This window comes from Nycticebus coucang, chromosome 10, assembly GCF_027406575.1.
Source record: "Nycticebus coucang isolate mNycCou1 chromosome 10, mNycCou1.pri, whole genome shotgun sequence".
NCBI lineage: Eukaryota > Metazoa > Chordata > Mammalia > Primates > Lorisidae > Nycticebus > Nycticebus coucang.
In genome coordinates this window covers 112,185,631-112,199,939 of record NC_069789.1, presented here as the reverse complement: position 1 = coordinate 112,199,939, position 14,309 = coordinate 112,185,631, and the positions used below count along the sequence as shown (strand labels likewise).

At 44.1% G+C, this 14,309-nt stretch overlaps 1 protein-coding gene and 1 pseudogene across 1 annotated transcript in view; both read right to left on the bottom strand.

Annotated features, from left to right (window-relative positions):
* The window catches only part of LOC128596547 (zinc finger protein 415-like), a 26,592-nt pseudogene extending 15,078 nt beyond the window's left edge, over window positions 1-11,514 (bottom strand).
* The window catches only part of LOC128596546 (zinc finger protein 665-like), a 35,052-nt gene continuing 31,803 nt past the window's right edge, over window positions 11,061-14,309 (bottom strand). Inside the window, exon 9 of the mRNA XM_053606132.1 lies at window positions 11,061-14,309. Within this exon, the coding sequence (XP_053462107.1) occupies window positions 11,851-14,309 (2,459 nt within the window). The 3' untranslated portion in view covers window positions 11,061-11,850.

The window sequence follows — 14,309 nt, the reverse complement described above, 5'->3', positions numbered from 1 at the left end:
AGTTGGAGATTGCTGTGAGCAGTGATGCCACAGTACTCTACTGAGGGTGACATAGTGAGACTCTATTTCAAAAAAAGAAAACCAAAGGGCGGCGCCTGTGGCTCAGTCGGTAAGGCGCCAGCCCCATATACCGAGGGTGGCGGGTTCAAACCCGGCCCCGGCCAAACTGCAACCAAAAATAGCTGGGCGTTGTGGCGGGCACCTGTAGTCCCAGCTACTCGGGAGGCTGAGGCAAGAGAATCGCTTAAGCCCAGGAGTTGGAGGTTGCTGTGAGCTGTGTGAGGCCACGCACTCTACCGAGGGCCATAAAGTGAGACTCTGTCTCTACAAAAACAAAAAAAGAAAACCAAAAATATTATTAGTATCACATATCAATTTAACAGAGTAAAATGAAAAGAAAAAGTATTGCAGCAGTAAAAAGTTGAAGAAATTACTGGGTAACTGAAAATCAGACTAAAAGGAAAATTTAAAAAAACCAATACCTCCTATTAAGAAAACGTCTAACCAAACCTTATCATCAGCAGTAAACACTGGATGCATTTCCCTTAAATTAAAGAAAAGGGGCTTGAGCAGGGATGCAGGAAATATCCCCACACAGGATTCCAGAGTAGGGACCAGGAAAGGGAAAAGGTAGAAAGCAAATAGTAGATTCAAAGGTGGGAGGAGGTAAACCTCCTTTAACTAGACAAGAACACATGGTGGGGAAAGGACATACTTTTTGATAAATGGTGCTGGGGAAATTGCATATCCATGCGCAGAACATTGATACTGGACCCCTATCTCTCACCATCCACAAAAATCAACTAGAGATAAATTGAAGACTTCAATATGAGACCTACAATTTGAAAATACTAGAAAACATAAAGAAAAACATTTCAGGTTATTGGTCTTGGTAAATATTTTTATGAACGAGACCTCAAAAGCACAAACAACAAAAACAAAAATAACACTATTTTTATAAATGAAACAATGAGACTATATAAAACAAAAAAGCTTCTGCACAGCACAGGAAAAAAATCAACAGAGTGAAGAGCTAACCTACTGAGTGGGAGAAAATATTTGCAAATTATGTATCTGACAAGAAACTAATATCCTGAATATACAAGGAACTCAAAACAATTAAACAGTAAGAACAGAAATAATACTATTAAAAAGTGGGCAAACAACAGGAATAGACCATTATCAGAAGAAAACACACATATGGGCTGGGTGAGGTGGCTCACACCTGTAATCCCAGCACTCTAGGAGGCTGAGATCGGTGGATTGCTTGAGCGCAAGAGTTCAAGACTAGCCTGAGCAGGAGTAAAACCTCATCTCTAAAATTAGCTGGGCATTGTGGTGGGTACCTGTAGTCCCAGCTACATTGGAGGCTGAGACAATAGGATGGCTTGAGCCCAAGAGGTATGATACCACGGTACTCTACCCAGGGCAACAAAGTGAGATTGGTCACTTTGACAAATGGTCAACAGGTATATGAAAAAACCCTCAACGGGCGGCGCCTGTGGCTCAGTGAGTAGGGCGCCAGCCCCATATGCTGAGGGTGGCGGGTTCAAACCCAGCCCCGGCCAAACTGCAACAAAAAAATAGCTTGACATTGTGGCGGGCGCCTGTAGTCCCAGCTGCTCGGGAGGCTGAGGCAAGAGAATCGCGTAAGCCCAAGAGTTAGAGGTTGCTGTGAGCCATGTGACGCCACGGCACTCTACCCGAGGGCGGTACAGTGAGACTCTGTCTCTACAAAAAAAAAGAAAAAACCCTCAACACCACTGATCATCAAGGAAATGCAAATCAAAACTACAATGAGATACTACCTTAATACAGATAGAAAGGCTACTATTTAAAAATACATAAAAAATTAGGCTGGTGAATATGTGGGTAAAGGGGAACTCATGTATTATTTCTGGGAATATAAATTAGGATAGCCACTATAAATAACAGTATGTTCACATGAATACATGACTTCCAGGGGCAGCTTCTCTAATCTTGGTCTGCAGAGAGCTGACAGGACACCCAGATGCAGCCCCTGAAAAGTCTCTACTGTCCAGCACAGGGCCACATACCCCAACTCCAATCCATGTCTGGGTGGGAAGCCCTTCCTACGGCCTCTTTACAAGTTCATGTCACTGGGTCACTGAGATGGGATCTCAGTGCAGGTGAGAGGGACTGAGGGAAGGCAAGGGTGAGTGTGAACAAACTTGTCAGTCAGGATGCTGCAGAGTCAGAGAAGATCAGCAAGTACAGTGCCTAGCATTTCAGAAATGGGGGGGACTCATAAAGACCCACCAAGAACATCACTGTACCTGAGTAAGAGCCATTCCTGAATCCTTTTCTTTGCTTTTCCTCCTCTTCTCAGTTTCCTCTTCCTGTAATGTGAGTTGTTAGAAGTTAATCCTGAGGTGGTGCCTGTGGCTCAATGGAGTAGGGCACCGGCCCCATATGCCAGAGGTGGCAGGTTCAAACCCAGCCCCGGTCAAAAACTGTAAAAAAAAAAAAAAAGAGGAAGTTAATCCTGAATGTCAAAAGTATGCTGTTTAGGGCGGCGCCTGTGGCTCAGTCGGTAGGGCGCCGGCCCCATATACCGAGGGTGGTGGGTTCAAACACGGCCCCGGCTGAACTGCAAACCAAAAAATAGCCGGGCATTGTGGTGGGCGCCTGTAGTCCCAGCTACTCAGGAGGCTGAGGCAAGAGAATCACTTAAGCCCAGGAGTTGGAGGTTGCTGTGAGCTGTGTGATGCCATGGCACTCTACCGAGGGTGATAAAGTGAGACTCTGTCTCTACAAAAAAAAAAAAAAAAAGTATGCTGTTTACTGTTCACAATCCATACATTCCCTCCTTGTGCCACAACCCGATATTCAGAGAGGACCTCATGTAGTAAAAAAATGGTTTTCTGCTGCCCACTGCTCCATGACAGATGCATGGACAATAAACTCTTCCAGGAAAAACAAGTGAGTTTTTGACCCTTTTTTCTTTTCTTTTTTTTTTTGAGACAAAGCCTCAAGCTGTTGCCTTGGGTAGAGTGCTGTGACATCACAGCTCACAGCAACCTCCAACTCCTGGGCTCAAGCGAGTCTCCTGCCTCTGCCTCCCAAGTAGCTGGGACTATAGACACCCGCCACAATGCCTGGTTATTTTTTTGTTGCATCTGTCATTGTTGTTTAGCCAGCCAGGGCTGGATTCGAACCCACCAGCTCAGGTGTATGTGGCTGGCACCTTAGCCACTTGAGCCACAGGCGCCGAGCCTTGGCCCTTTTTTTTAGAACTCATTGCCTTCCTGGTGATACCCCAATTCCCCCACATGCTGCAGCAGTAAGGAGCTGAGCTGTATTGAGCTCCATTCCAAGGCATAGCCCCTTACCCCTCTGTCATTGCATGCTGAGCCCAGCCCTCAGCAGTGAGGACACAGAGCCTTGGTGCTCAGTGCCGGACACATACTGGACACACCTGATCATGGGAACCATTCATTACTGAAGGTGGGTCCCTGACTGTGTGAATGGGAAGGGGACTCAAGGGATATATTTGAAAAAAGCCTCAGAACTCTAATGTGATGCCAGGCCTCAGCTCCACTCAGAGGAGCAAGACCAGGACTGGACTCCTCCCATCTTCAGGCTCTGTGCTCTCCTTGGAGACATGTTGTCACCAGTATCCTGACAGTGAAAAGTAATGGACCCAAAAGAAAAAGGCAGATGAGCCATATGAACCATGAGGGACCGGGTGGGGGTGAGGAGGTGGCTGAAATATTAAGTCCCCAGGGAGAATGTGACTTCATAACAAAGACATAGGAATGAAGAGTGCTTATTACCTGCAGCTGAGGGGCAGGATATTCTAGAAAGATAGACATCCAGTGTAAACACCCTGAGGCAGGAGAAACCGGGGGAAAGAAAGAGGCTGTGTGGCTGGAGCAGAGGCAGCCAGCAGGACACAAGCAGATGGGGCCAGACAGGTAGGTCCTTGCTGAGCTGAGCAGGGAGGGTGCCAGCCTGTATACTTTTATCTCCTGTGTCTCCAGCAAAGTTTCAAAATGATGTATTTCCTTACCTGTTTTAAGTGAACATATGCTGTTTTTTCTTTCATACAAGAATGTGCTTAACAATTTTTTTTTTTTTTTTTTTTTGGTTTTTGGCCGGGGCTGGGTTTGAACCCACCACCTCTGGCATATGGGACTGGAGCCCTACTCCTTGAGCCACAGGCGCGGCCCTGTGCTTAACAATTGTTGACTGATCACACGTTAACTTCTCTTAGCACTTGCATTAGCTATTGCAATTTTTAAAGTACTGGGTAATGCAGGATATCGTAAAAGCTTTTTGATTCTGTCACCAGAATAATAATCTCTGACATTGGATTGCTTCTGCATAAAGCTACCAGTCAACAATATGTTATGATATAATGTGCAGTGGCTCACGTCTATAGTCATAGCATTCTTGAAGGCTGAGGCGGGTGCATCTCCTGAGCTCAAGTGTTTGAGACCAGCCTAAGCCAGAGAGAGATCTCATCTCTAAAAACAGCCGGGCGTCGTGGCGGAAGCCTGTAGTCCCAGCTACTTGGGAGGCTGAGGCAAGAGAATCGCTTGAGCCCAAGAGATGGAGGTTGCTGTGAGCTGTGATGCCACAGCACTCTATTCAGGGCGACAGCTTGAGGCTCTGTCTCAAAAAAAAAAAAATAATAAAGAATTAGGAATGAAAGGACATTTGGAGTCACAGGACAAGCCCCGCTCTCCTCTCCCAACCCCCCCACATAGAGTAAGTGGTGACTGAGAACTCCCCTGAAGGGACAGATTCGGACAGAATTGGGGTGTTCAGAACCCCTGGACCAGGAGAGGAAGCTGCTCCTCCGGGACTGGGGCTGCTGCCCTCCATGGGCGACTCGGGAGAGGCCTGGGGGCCCGGAAGGACCTGAACCCCCCTCGCGGGTGAGGATTTCGCTGGAGAGTGTGTAGGGGTCATTGAGGGACTTTGGGGACGCACACGGTGCGAAAGGCTGTCTCTCCCCGGCCTAGTAGCAGGAATACCAGGGACAGGACCAACCTCAGGGCGACTCAGCTCAGATGGACGCAACCCCAGACTCACTGGGACGCGAATTTACTCGGGACAGAAGGAGCCGTGCGGGGTTTTAAGGTTTCTACGGCCCCGGATCCCGGGTACAGAAGCGCTGAGGACTGAGAAATACTTAATCGGAAAAAGGGAAACGCACCAGCTATAGGGTCGCCTAGTTTCTACGTCAGCGGTTCCGGGGCGGGGGGGGGGAAACCCGTGCGCGTAGGAGAAGCCGGGATGGGGCGGAGCCCGATAGTGGGCGGGGTCCGGACTAGGGGCAGAACCGACGTTTTGTGTGGCCTTGCTCCTCTGGTGCCCAGTTTCATGGGTTTATCCGACAAAACCTACCATGAAGAAGGAGTTAATCAGAGATCGGGGAACTGGAATCTGGCTGGGAGCATTAACGTCCACTGGTAATTAAGTCCAGGGACATTCCTATAATTAAAATTCAGTTCTCCAATCACAAAAACACCCCAGGAATGTCTGGGTAGTACAGGCAAACTACAATGTGAATTGCAAAACCCTCCTTGGGCTGAATGTGCAGTGTTGAGGAGATGCCCAACGGAACACACTATAAATCCTTTCTGTTCCTACTCCCTGATCACACCGAAGGGAAGCCTTCAAGCTTGAGTTTCAAAGACTTTAGGTGGGACAACACCCGGGGTGTGGAGGATTCAGTCCAGTGTAAGGTGAGGTCACCAGCGGTTGCTTTGAAAAAACCGGTAACTCTTGAACATAGATGGAAATTATCTACACGTTCTTCATATTAGTTATTCTCTTACTATCTTGACATTATGTACCTTTAAAATAATCTTCGTTGGCCTCATAGAAGGCGTACATCAATATGCCCTAAATGGGTGGCGCCTGTGGCTCAGTGAGTAGGACCTGGGCCCCCTATACCAAGGGTCGCAGGTTCAAACCCAGCCCCGGCCAAACTGCAACCAAAAAATAGCCGGGCGTTGTGGCGGGCGCCTGTAGTCCCAGCTACTCAGGAGGCTAAGACAAGAGAATCGCCTAAGCCCAGGAGTTGGAAGTTGCTAAAAGCTGTGTGACGCCACCGCACTCTACCGAGGGCGGTAAAATGAGACGGTCTCAAAAACAAAAGAAGTCCTAAATGTACCATAATTTATGTGAATGTAAGTTCATTATGAAGGTCATTAGAAAGTGCACTTTTATTTTAAAATTATTATATACATACATATATATTACTTTTTTTTTTTTAAGAGTCTTAACTCTGTCACCTGACTAGTGTGTGGTGTCATGCCTCACACCCATCTCATGCTGCCGGGCTCTAGCCTCAGCCTCCCATGTAACTGGAACTATATGCACCCACCACAATCCCTGGCTAGTTGTTCCATTTTTAGTAGAAACGGAGTCTCACTTTTGCTTGGGCTGGTCTTGAGCTGCTGACCTAAAGCAATCCACCTGCCTTAGCCTCCCAGAGTGCTAGGGTTACAGGACTGAGACACTGTAACCCTATCAAAACTGCTATAGATTTTAGATCTTTTGTTTTCTCTTCTCAAATGATCCTCCTGTCTGAGTTTCCTAGGGAGTTCATATTATAAGTGTGTACAACCACATTTAACTTGAAATTGTTAAAAGGAAATGCATTTATTATATAATTTCTTTTTATTAAGTAATTTTGGATGAAATCAAATCTATTGGTGTCAGTTTTCCCAGCAGACCCAAAAGCATCTTGCTTTCTTGAAAGACTGTCACTCTGAATAGAAATACCAGCCAGAAGAAGATAGCACAAGGGCCTCTAGGGATTCAGTAATAGGGATTATCTCCTTGTCACAAAATCAACTTGAAGTATGGGAGATTTTCCCTCTTACTACCTTTTCATTTACCTCTGCAGATACTGATTAAATCCCAAACACGCGATTTCCAAGTATCTGATCTGAGACAAGGCCCACATTAAAAAATTTTAGTTCACTATTTTGTACTCTCCCAAAGTCGACCCTACACTCTAGACTTTAACGTGGACTGCTTTTTCATGTTGATAGAGAACTTAGTTTTTGCCTGCCATTGTCCTATGAGCATACTCATGTCACAAAATCTGTCTCCATGGCTCGGTGCTTGTAGCTCAGCGGCTAGAGTGCCAGCCACATACACTGGAGCTGGCGGGTTCAAACCCAGCCCAGGCCTGCCAAACAACAACAACTACAATCAAAAAATAGCCAGGTGTTGTGGCGGGTGCCTGTAGTCCCAGCTACTTGTGAGGCTAAGGGAAGGGAATCACTTAAGCTCAAGACTTTGAGGTTGCTGTGAGCTATGATGCCACAGCCTCCTACTCAGGGAGACACAGTGAGACCTGTCTCCAAACAGCACCCACATTCACAAACTCTAAATTTGTCACTGGAGTAACATAGTAAAAAAATACATTAAATATACACACTAACCTACAGTATACCAAAGAGAAAAAAATGAGATTAAAAACTCATGTTGACAACCAGATAATTTTATTGGACATGAAAACTCACCATGGTATACATATTTCTTCATAATCTGAAAATTGTCTAATTTTGTAAAAATCCTCTGTTGTAAAACTCCTTTATCCTACTTACAATAAACATTTCCACACAATGATCTAGTTTCTACTATAAAAAAATATTTTATGGCTTGGCGCCCATAGTACAGTGGTTACGGCGCCAGCCACATACACCGAGAGTGACAGGGTCTAACATGGCCCAGGCTAGCTAAACAACAATAACAACTGCAACAGAAAATAGCCAGACGTTGTGGCGGGAGCCTACAGTCCCAGCTATTTTGGGAGGCTGAGGCAAGAGAATTGCTTAAGTCCAAGAGTTTGAGGTTGCTGTGAGCTGTGACGCCACAGCCCTCTGCCAGGGGTGACACAGTAAGACTGTCTCAAAAATACACACACACACACACACACCTATATAATTTTTTTTTGAATCTAACATAATTGTATTTCACCTCGAGGTTTGTGTTTTTGTTTTGTTTGAGACAGAGTGTCCCTCTCTTACCTAGGCTAGAATGCTGTGGCATCAGCTTAACTCATAGCAACCTCAAACTCCAGGGCACAAGTGATCCTCCTGCCTCAGACTCCTGAACAGATGGCAACACTAGTGTCCACCATCCCACCCACCAGTTTAATTTTTCTAGTTTTAGTAGAGACAGAGTCTCATTCTTGCTCAAGCTGGTCTTGAACTCCTGACCTCAAATGCACAAGGGATAATATGAAAAATTATGTCACTGAGTCAGGTAAAGACAAAAGGGAAATAGAGTTATTTTGATCCTTATTGCCCAGACATTCCTTCATTTCATAATAACTACATATTAGTATTTGTATATTTTTGCTTAAGGAAAAGGCAGGGGCATCCCAGGGCATATTTGGCACAGGAGAGTAGAATGTAGAAATATCATGACACAGAGCTTGTTCACCCACAGTGATGCATGTTTGAGGGTGTGAGAGCTGAAGTTGCACTTCTCTGCAATTTTCACCTAAGTATCCCAGGACAGAGTGCAGAGACAATAACTTGCCTACTAAGGATGATAACCTGTTAGTAATCTTAGTAATCATACTTACCTAAGTGTATGTACCTAAAATAATATGTTCTTTGATTTCACCAAAACATTTCTTTTCTAGATGTTTTGACTATAAGGACCACGGGTGCATTACTATTGCTTGTTATGAAGTATCCTGAGGTGGAATAAAACAACACTGGTAGAACCACTGTGATTCATTTATAGTTATGAAAAATTTTCTTCATTATCTGAAACTAAGAATTATGTTGTATCCTGAATAAAATAGTTGCAAATTACAATGCCAAGAGGTAAATGCGAATCCTCCTCAAGAACGTGTTCTACTGGTTCTTATGATGAACTGTCAACTCAGATGTAACTTTTCTCTCTTTAGCTTCTAAGGCAGACTTCCATCAATCGTTGATGAACAACACCTAGCACCATCCAGTGAAAGTGACCACCATTATCCCTGTATTGTTTTTATAACCTTTATTAGTCCTTATGACCCTAGTACTGTATTCCCATAAAATTCTATGTGTGAAAAGGTTGAGCTCTGATCCTTTTGTGTGAGTTAGTAGAACATTTCATTCCTATAATCCACTGTGTATTTATTTATTTGAGACAGAGCCTCAAGCTGTTGCCCTGGGTAGAGTGCCATGGCATCACAGCTCACAGCAACCTCCAATTCCTGGACTCAAGCTATTCTCCTGCCTCTGCATCCCATCCCAAGTAGCTGGGACTACAGGCGCCTGCCACAACGCCTGGCTATTTTTTGGTTGCAGCTGTCACTGTTATTTCACGGGCTGGGGCTGGATTTGAACCCACCAGCTCAGGTGTATGTGGGTGGTGCCTTAGCTGCTTCAGCCACAGGTGCTGAGCCCCACCATGTATTCTTTAAAGAGAAATGTGTGATGAATTCTGGAGGCATGAAGACTGACACCACATTGTATAATATGCAGTGCCATCCTGTGTAAATTGGACAATATTAATCCTTTTTATTTTTTTGGAGACAGTCTCACTTTGGGTACAGTGCTATGACATCATAGCTCACAGCAACCTCAAAGTCCTGGGCTCAAGAGATCCTCCTGTTCATAAACTGTCTCAAAACCTATCTCTAAACATCCTCATTTACAAACTCTCTCAATTTGTCTCTATAGGCACCAACGACACCTGGCTATTTTTTTTTAGAGATGAGGTCTTGCTCTTGCTCAGGTTGGTCTCAAACTCATGAGCTCAAGTAATCCACTCACCTTAGCCTCCCAGAGTGCTATGATTACAGATGTGAGCCATCATGCCTGGCCTGACAATATATATATATTTTTTTTGTAGAGACAGAGTCTCACTGTACTGCCCTCGGGTAGAGTGCCATGACGTCACATGGCTCACAGCAACCTCTAACTCTTTTTTTTTTTTTGTAGAGACAGAGTCTCACTGTACCGCCCTTGGGTAGAGTGCCGTGGCATCACACGGCTCACAGCAACCTCTAACTCTTGGGCTTACGCGATTCTCTTGCCTCAGCCTCCCGAGCAGCTGGGACTACAGGCGCCAGCCACAACGCCCGGCTATTTTTTTTTGTTGTTGTTGCAGTTTGGCCGGGGCTGGGTTTGAACCCACCACCCTTGGCATATGGGGCCGGCGCCCTACTCACTAAGCCACAGGCGCCGCCCCAACCTCTAACTCTTAACTCTTGGGCTTACGCTATTCTCTTGCCTCAGTCTCCCAAGCAGCTGGGACTACAGGCGCCCGCCACAATGCCCGGCTATTTTTTTGTTGCAGTTTGCGGGGGCTGGGTTTGAACCCACCACCCTCGGCATATGGCGCCGGTGCCCTACTCACTGAGCCACAGGCGCCGCCCTGGCCTGACAATATTAATCATAAAGGAAAAAGGGACAATGACTCACATCTGCAATCCCAGCATGCTGGGAGACCAGGTTGGGAGAATTGCTAGAATCTAAAGTTTGAAACTAGCCTGGGTAACACAGTGAGACATTACTCCCCCAAACAAATTAAGAAACATCAGCTTGGGGCGGCACCTGTGGCTCAGTGAGTAGGGCGCTGGTCCCATATGCTGAGGGTGGCGGGTTCAAACCCAGCCCCGGCCAAACTGCAACCAAAAAATAGCCGGGCGTTGTGGCGGGCACCTATTGTCCCAGCTGCTCCGGAGGCTGAGGCAGGAGAATTGCGTAAGCCCAAGAGTTAGAGGTTGCTGTGAGCCGTGTGACATCATGGCCCTCTACCCGAGGGCGGTACAGTGAGACTCTGTCTCTAAAAAAAAAAAAAAAGAAAGAAAGAAAGAAAAAGAAAAATGAGGCAAGAGGATCACTTGAGCCCAAGTTGGATGTTGCTGTGAGCTATGATGCCAAGGCACTCTATCCAGGGTGACAGCTTGAGACTCTATCTTTAAAAAAATATTAGTCAAGGGTGGCGCCTGTGGCTCAAAGGGATAGGGCGCCGGCCCCATGTGCTGGAGGTGGCAGGTTCAAACCCATCTCTGGCCAAAAACTAAAAAAAAAAAAAAAAAAAAAAAAGGAATTAAAAAAAAAAAAAAGAAACATCAGCTTGACTAAATATGGTGTACCTGCAGTCTCAGGTGAGAGGCAGAGGGCACAGGCTAACTGGAGTCCATGAATTGAGAGTGTAAAGTGGGCTATGGTCACACCAGTGCACTTTACCCTGGGTTACAGAGTCTCCATAAAAACAGAAAAAAAAACAAAAAAAACAAAAAGAACCTTTAATCTCCAAAAGTGGCATCCTTTTCCTTCAAAGACATAAGATAGAAATGATTCTCAGTGGTCAACTGAGATCTGTTGTTCTATAGATTCTTTCCCAGACACCACCAAGAAAGGTTGGTAAGGACAGCATGTGAAGACATTTCAAAGTTCAGGCTGAAAGTCACAAAAAGTAAAGTAGTGTTTCCAAATAACCTCAAATAATGAACATCATATAACCTAAATATCACTGACCATGTCCGTATGTCCTTACATGGTAAGCGGTCATGGTTAAGTGTCATGTCATACCAGTCAATGTACTTTGATTTATAGTTACTCTTTACCATGTAACATCAGACATTAAATCCTGGAGAACTAGAGACTGATTTATTTCTTGTGCAAATCTCTGACTTCCAAAGTAATGGTCTTTGGGTATTAGCCACGTGATAAACATCTCATTTATGTGGTTTTATTAAAGATGTACCTTCAGGTGGGTAGTGAGTGGTCAGGCCCGGATAAAGCCACACACATTACACTTACTTGATTTCTCTTTAGCATACTCTGTGACAGATTAATGGTGAAATTTATAATGAAGACTTGCCACCCTCCAAGAGTCTGCAGTCTCTCACAAATGAGTTCTCTTATGATGTACAAGGGATGAAGAGTGGCTAAAGACCTTTCCACATACACTACATTGGTAAGGTTTCTCTCCAGTGTGGATTCTTTGATGACTTTTAAGGGATAATTTTAAACTGAAGGCCTTGCCACACTCATTACATTTGTATGGTTTCTCTCCAGTATGAATTCGCTGGTGATGTGTAAGGGATGTCTTTTCTCTGAAGGTCTTGTCACATTCATTACATTTGTGAGGTTTCTCTCCTGTGTGGATTTTATGATGACTTTTAAGGTTAGATTTGTGACAGAAGACCTTGCCACACTCATTACATTTGTATGGTTTCTCTCCAGTATGAATTCGCTGATGACACGTAAAGTATGACTTTTCACTAAAGGCTTTATCACATTCATTACATTTGTAAGGTTTGTCTCCTATATGGATTTTATGATGATTATTAAGATTTGATTTACGACGGAAGACCTTGCCACACTCATTACATTTGTAAGGTTTCTCTCCAGAATGTATTATCTGGTGAACAGCAAGGCCTATCTTCTGTCTGAAGGCCTTGCCACATTCATTACACTTGTAAGGTTTCTCTCCCAAATGGATTGTGTGATGATTTTTAAGGCTTGACTTACGACGGAAGACCTTGCCACACTCACCACATTTGTAAGGTTTCTCTCCTGTATGGATTTTATGATGATTTTTAAGGTTAGATTTATGACAGAAGACCTTGCCACACTCATTACATTTGTAAGGTTTCTCTCCAGAATGTATTTTCTGATGCACAGTAAGGCCTGTCTTCTCTCTGAAGGTTTTGCCACACTCATTACATTTGTAAGGTTTCTCTCCCAAATGGATCGTGTGATGATTTTTAAGATTTGATTTACGACAGAAGACCTTGCCACACTCACTGCATTTGTAAGGTTTCTCTCCAGTGTGTGTTTTCTGATGAACCCTAAGGGATATTTTCTGACTGAAGACCTTGCCACACTCATTACATTTGTAAGGTTTCTCTCCAGTGTGAATTCTCAGATGAACAGTATGGTATATCTTCTGTCTAAATGCCTTGCCACATTCATTACACTTGTAAGGTTTCTCTCCTAAATGGATTGTGTGGTGGTTTTTAAGGTTTGATTTATAACGGAAGACTTTGCCACACTCATTGCATTTGTAAGGTTTCTCTCTAGTATGTGTTTTCTGATGAACCGTAAGGGATATTTTCTTACTGAAGACCTTGCCACATTCATTACACTTGTAAAGGTTCTCTTCAGTGTGAATTCTCAGATGAACTGTTAGGGATAATTTATTACTGAAAACCTTCCCACAGTCATCACATTTGTAAGGTTTATCTGCATTATGCATAGCCTGATGTATAGGAAGCCTTGAAGAACAATTAATTTTTTTGCCATCTTCATAACATTTGCAACGTTTCTCTCCCACATGAGTTGTGTGATGATTTTTAACATCTGATTTGTAACAGAAGACCTTGCCACACTCATTGCATGTGTATACTTTCTCTACAGTATGCACATTCTTATGTTTTACAAGGTGTGAACTATAAATAAAGGCCTTGCCACACTCATTACATTTGTATGGCTTCTCTCCAGTATGTATTTGCTGGTGACGTGTAAGGGATGACTTTTCACTGAAGGCTTTATCACATTCATTACATTTGTAAGGTTTCTCTCCTGTATGGATTTTATGATGATTTTTAAGGTTTGATTTACAACGGAAAACCTTGCCACACTCACTACATTTGTAAGGTTTCTCTCCAGAATGTATTTTCTGGTGAACAGTAAGGCCTATCTTTAGTCTGAAGGTCTTGCCACATTCATTACACTTGTAAGGTTTCTCTCCCAAATGGATCGTGTGATGATTTTTAAGGTGCGATTTACGACGGAAGACCTTGCCACACTCATTGCATTTGTAAGGTTTCTCTGCAGTATGAACAACTGCATGTTTTACAAGGTGTGAACTGTAAATAAAGGCCTTGCCACACTCATTACAGCTATAAGGTTTCTCCCCAGTATGGATTCTCCAATGTTGTACAAGCTCTGAATTTTTCCTGAAGGCCTTGCCACACTTGTCACATTTTATAGGTTTCTTTCCAGTATGAACTACTCCATGGTCAGGAGGGCTTGAAGACACACTGAAGGCTTCACCATGCTCGTTATGCCTATAAGGTTCTTCCCTAACATGTGTGTTCAGTTCTTGTGTGACTATTGGAGAACGGACAAACTCATTCTGATATTTATTAAGCATGTGGGTTTTGAGCTTAGAAGGAGTGTTTTCAAGTGGTGAATGTGGGGTAATATGGATGAGACCGTTTTCAGTTTCATTGCATTCATCAATTTTCCCTTCATCTTGAAATAGTTGCTGTTCAGGAAGATGGGAGCGAAAGCTTAATCCATGTTGATATTTAATAAGTTTGTATCTTGCTTCCATTGCCAGTATACAACTCCTCC